The sequence below is a fragment of the Lycium barbarum genome, chromosome 9 (genome assembly GCF_019175385.1).
Source record: "Lycium barbarum isolate Lr01 chromosome 9, ASM1917538v2, whole genome shotgun sequence".
Classification (NCBI taxonomy): domain Eukaryota; kingdom Viridiplantae; phylum Streptophyta; class Magnoliopsida; order Solanales; family Solanaceae; genus Lycium; species Lycium barbarum.
The window spans coordinates 105,806,646-105,812,533 of NC_083345.1; the positions used below are offsets into that span (position 1 = coordinate 105,806,646).

General features: G+C 38.3%; 1 protein-coding gene across 2 annotated transcripts; it reads right to left on the reverse strand.

The window, feature by feature from the left end:
- Positions 1 to 507: 507 nt before the first annotated feature.
- Positions 508 to 4,140, reverse strand: LOC132609257 (putative clathrin assembly protein At2g25430). 2 transcript variants are annotated; one of them, XM_060323150.1, is made up of 3 exons: positions 3,890 to 4,140; positions 1,737 to 2,901; positions 508 to 1,423 (listed from the first exon to the last, which is right to left on the reverse strand). In XM_060323150.1, exons 2-3 carry the CDS (start codon positions 2,892 to 2,894, stop codon positions 716 to 718), a joined length of 1,866 nt encoding a protein of 621 aa, XP_060179133.1. In that variant the 5' UTR covers positions 2,895 to 2,901; positions 3,890 to 4,140; the 3' UTR covers positions 508 to 715. The 2 variants fall into 2 exon arrangements, with proteins under 2 accessions (XP_060179133.1, XP_060179134.1); XM_060323151.1 differs by having other exon boundaries at positions 508 to 1,420; positions 3,890 to 4,137.
- Positions 4,141 to 5,888: the final 1,748 nt, after the last annotated feature.

The window sequence follows — 5,888 nt, forward strand, 5'->3', positions numbered from 1 at the left end:
TCAATTTTCAACAATCAGCAGTTGGAAAGGTTGACTTCAATATATTTTTTTTCCAAACATTCTTAGCAATTTTGTAACGCTTAAATATGTGCAAACAGAATAGGAATAAGTCATGAGAGTTGAGAGATTATATAGAACAACAGAATCTTGGTGACTTGTTCTTCATTTATTTTATTATCATTGTCAATTTTTATTTCTTTCGGAAGGAAAATCCTAAGCTTGACATATATAGCCCAATTAGACCTATGGATTTGGACTCAAGCTCCGTATTGAAAGCTTAAATACAGTCAAACCTCTCTATAACAACGTTGTTTGTTGAGATACTTTTTGCTGCTACAGCGATATGTTGTATAGAGAACTTATAATATAACATCACATGAAGATCTATTCAACCAAAATCATGACTGTTATAGTGAAATGTTGTTATAGAAGATGATTGTTATAGAAAGGTCTGGCTGTATAACAAATACTGAAGAAGGAAAAAAAATGAAATTTTAACAGCTCGGATAGATCTAAAAAGATTACTTATTGTATGATTTCATTGCTGATAAGCCATATTATGGCTATCTCCATATAAGCAACTCACTTTCGCAAAAATGTCAGAATACACAACTTAGTATTGCGGAGGAGCTAATAACAAGTTTCAAGAAAGGATAATATTGTAGCATGTAATAAAAACTGCAATGTAGCAAAAGCACATGTCCCGAGAGGCGATTCAGAGAGGAGTAAAGTAATATCCTGCTGACTGTCCCATTCCAGCACCTTGTGGCATCCCATAAGGCATTGATGGTTGCATTCCCGCGCCATAGTAGCCCGTAGTTCCAGCAAGTCTAGACAAACCCATTTGGCCTTGCATCCCGTTGCTTGCATATTGCTGCCACAGCTGTTGTTCCTGCATTAACAAATGCTGTTTCCTCTCCTGTTCTGCCATTTGGACGTACGAAGGAGGTGGCACTGCAAGGGAAGCAGCAAATGGATCTTGATTCCCTACTGGTTGGACTGTTCCATCAGGGGCAGGCAAAGCGAGCATAGGTTTTGCGCTCTTTCCCACTCCAGGCAATGCCACGCTGCTGGCACTCCCACCAGTCTCCTGAGTATGGCTCACGTGCTGCCTCACGGTCCCCTGATCATACATTCCGTTTAACAACAGCGAATCAAAACCACCTGCTAAATCAGCCGTCTGCTTAGACAAATTACTGGCAGTTTCTACCAATGCTAATTCCCAGTCAGCTTTCCCAATCTCAGCTGCTGGTGTCTGCCAAGCTGAAGTTACTTGTCCAGTCTCTCCATCAGACGGGAATGCTTCCCAGGAGCCATTTCCTTTGGCTACCGGTCCAGAAAACAAGGCTAATGCCATTTTATTGCCCTCACCATCAGCTGTCACTCCATCATTCTTCAAATTCACCAAGTCTTCAGTTACCTGCTGATAGGGGTGACGAAATTAGTCCATGAAAACATGACCCGCCCAACCCGTCCACCTTTGGGCTGGCCATTGACCCGTCCATTTCAGCCCATCAAAAAGTTGGGCTAATATGTAGCCCAAATTGACCCATGAGAAATCTTGTCAATATATTTTCAAAAAGACATTATTTCATTTGATGTGTTATATATAGTCCTAATAAAGAAAAAAAATAGTTTTATAAGGTACTAAAAAATATAAAAGAACAGATACAGAAATTAAAGCTTAACAAGATCCCGCCTAAATTCATCCCAGCCCTCCCATTTGACACCCTTACCTGTTGAGTATGTGGCCTTGGCTGAGGTACAGGTTGAGGAGGAGGAGGAGGTGGTGGTGAGTAATTCTCGGGTGGGGGGAGAGCTTTGATTTCGTTCATATCCGGTGTTTTCTCCTCTTTAACTGCTGATGAACTCTCCACTCTATTTATCTCAGGGCTTCTTGGCCTATTTGCCCTCTCTCTCAAGAATCCCTCTAGCGTGCCCAAAAGCTTATCAGTGATGACCTGCACTTCCGGGAACTCGGATGACCTTGCAATCCCAGTATCCTTGCACCAATTGTAAGTCCCCACGAGCTCATCGATCATCTTTGCTGCACTAACATAAGCATCAAACGCCTTGACGCAATCAGCATACTCCATCTCCCCGAAGCGGTCTAACAAAATCTGTAATACCTCACAAATATCGGCATAAAAAGTGAAGCTCTCCTTCACAAGAGAATACAGTGCCACCAGCACCATCCTACTATTCTTTGCTGCTCCAGTCGGTCTACAAGCCAAGAACCTATCAAGAAGCTGAAGCAATTGATTCAACCTCTCTAAAACCCTCTCGGGCTTCATTTCTCTAACTGGTGTCACACCATTTTTCTCTTCCCTATCATTCCCATAACCATCTCCAAACCTCTTTTTCTCTTCCCTGTCATTCCCATAACCATCTTCAAACCTCTTTTTCTCATCAACGTCATTCATCTTCCTATCATAGACTGTAAACTCAAGCTTCCGATCTAAGTAAACAGCGTAAGTCCTAATGAATCCGGAATGATCCCAGGAGTTAGAGTGAGCTTCGTCACGAAAATCAGACATATTCAAAATCCTCATCCCTCTCCGACTTGCATACATGATTTCTTGCCCAAGTACGGGGTCTCCATCAGTTAACAGCCTATGAACAAGCATTAAGGCCTTCAACGCCACAACCCAATCATGAGTTTTACTTAACCTCTTCGATACTGCAAAAACAAAAGCACTCACATATCCTCTAGAATTAGAGGTCAAGTACAAAATCTCCCTAATATATTTCTCATCTGCTGGATCATTATCATGAGTGGTTGCTTTCACCACCAATACTTCAAGGTCTGGAGCGACATTGCCGGTCACTTTAGCTAGGCTTATGCTAGTTTGATCTTTGACCGCACCAATTGCCTTCCTAATACTCGGAGCCATTAATCACCTTTCACAGAAACAAAACAAAAAATAAATCAAGTTCCTTTAATGCAATATTTTTTTGCTCTCTGTAGTTCAAATTGATTACGACTAGAATAAAAAAGTATAATGCATCTTGTTGAGGTGTGTGATCGTTTCATTTAAAAAGCTTAAGTTGTTTCAGAAAACACACTTTTATTTACTTAATTATATTCTCAACACGCCCCCTTACCTGATTCTTTTTCATAGGCCAAAGACGTGAAAATTCTTTTTTCGTTATAAAGGGTGGCGGTGAGGCTCGAACAAAAGACCTTTGCCTACTGTGATACTATGTTGAATTGTATGACCATCTTATCTAACAGCTATACAATTCAACACATCCATACAAAAGAAAAAAATAATTACGAGCTTCAGAGTTCTGAGGTCAAATTTTCTTAAATAAATTCAAAAAGTACTACAAAATCAGAACTTTTATAATTAAGAATATTTTGAGGCTTTAGAAAAATATTAGCCAAAGAAAAAATTGTTCGGTTACCCGTCTCCTGAGGGATGTTTGGTTATGCAAGATAAGGTGGGATATCCCACGATTAAGTTTGGGATTAAATTTATACACACCAAGTGCAGTATAAATTTAATGTCGTACTTAATCCTGGATATCCCACCTTACCCCCAATCAAACTTGGATTATTTTATCCCGTCTCCCAGGAGGGATAAGTTAGTCCAAAGATTATAACCCCGGGACTATAATCCAGGATAATTTAGTCCACGAACCAAACGACCCCTCGATAGTGTCAATGGAATATTCGAAAATGTTTAACAAAGAGCGATTATAAAAATAAATTTAAACCCTTTTGTCAGTTTGTTACAAAAATTAGAATAGATCAGAGTCAAAGCCGGCAATGATGAAATTGTCAACATCTTTACACGTGAGACTATACAACGATCAAAGCTAAAACTAATTAATACCCATATGAAAATACATTGAAAAATGAGAGATAAGGGCAAGAAAATCATACCCTTTTTAGAATTATACCCAAAATTTGATAGAAACTGACGATTAAACTGATCGGTGGATTGCCACGGGCTATACTGTTTTTGACGGAAAATTCAATAAAGACATCAAAACAAGAATATTACTATATATAGTAAAGTGAGAGAAGATAATGAAAAGACTGAAGAGAAAGATAAAACGCGTAGAGAGAAAGGAAACAGTAATGGCTTTAAACTCAGAGGAAGAGCCTTGACACTTTTCTGTAGACTTATAGTGATAGGGGGTGCGTGGGGGATGGGGTTTACGTATTCATCCTCTTTCTTTGGTTTAAAATACAAATTTTCAAAATATTTGGTGCGACCTTTTCATCACCAATAAAATAGAGAAAATTATACTCTATGTTAATTGGGGCATTAATATTTCTTTAATTCATATAAAAAATGATTAAAACTTTTCTCTTTTTCTCCGTCTTCTTATATGTTTATATATGTTGGTATAAGTGTCTGTATATGTTTGTATATGTCTGTATATTTTCGGCTATTTTTTGTAATGTAAGCTTTGGGCTATTTTTTTTGCAATGTAAGTGATCGACTTGTATATTTCTGAAATTTTCCCAATATTTTATGGGATGATTTCAATAATATGCAATGCAACATATAATATTACATTCACGTAGCTATATTTTAATTTATGGCTGTATAACTAAATTTTTTTGCAACAGTATTTATACACACGATATACAACATTATATACTTACTGTAAACTTTGTTTAAAAGTGTATAATAATATTAAAAGGGTCATTTCGGGTAAATATTTTCTCCAAATAAACATAAAGTGTTATTTTGCCATATTTTATTGAGGGGGCGATCAAGACTTAAAATTAAAGGAAAATTTTGGGAGATGCGTATAAATAAATATACTATTCCCTGCGTACTAATTTAAGTATCTTACATTTAACCGCGCATAAATTTTAAGGAATAAAAAGAGATTTTTGAATCTGGTGGTTCTAAACTAAAGATATGTGTAATGTACTAAAATGTCATTTGAATCTTATGGTTTTAAACTTGTCAGATAAGATAGTTGAATTGTCAACTTACTAAATATAGAAAGAGGTATTTTTTTTGGACAACTATTTTTAATAACCTTGACAACTAAAAAGGACGAAGGGAGCACAAAATATGACATAGAGTAATACCATGATTTTCTTGTTCTTCAAACCAAACATTCCCAAAATATGGTACAAAAATGCAGAATTATAATTTAATAAGTTATAATACTCTATACTTTGATACAATTTCATATATGATAGAACTTCTTTTCTCTTTTATCTCAATTAGAAAAAGTTGTCAAGTTTATTTACTCAATGGCATTTCAATATGTTGTACGGTTATGACTATATGCCATTTGCCAATTCTTAACCCCCTGTTTGGATGGTGGTTTCCCGTGGTTCATTAATGTATGGTTTTCTATGAAACCATGTTTATTTCAATTGTTCTTAAAATTATGTGGTATGGTGTTGTAAACCCATGATTCATTCCATGGTTATATAACCATGAAAAGTCCCAATTTTTGTAACCACGGATTTGGTGGTTTTTCCGTGGTTACGTATTTCATTTCTCCATTATACCCCACCCCACCCCCATCCTACCACTCACCCCCACCCCACCCCTGCCCCACCCTCCACCATCCATCCCACACCATCCCCACCCTACTACCCACCCCCACCCCACCCCTGCCCTACCATCCACCCCCACCCCTAACTACCTCACTCCTCTGCCACCCATCCCAACCACCACCCACTACCCCTCACCACCGCCCAACTCCACCCCATAACAACTTACCCCCATCTTACCACCCACTACCTCCACCCTCATCCTACAACCACCCACCCCTCCACCACCACCACCCAACCCCACCCCCACGCTACCACTCACCCCCACCCTCATCCCACAACCACCCACCCCCACCCAATACCTACTTATTTTTTAAAGTTCCTACTGTATTCTTTACCTGAGTTTTATTAA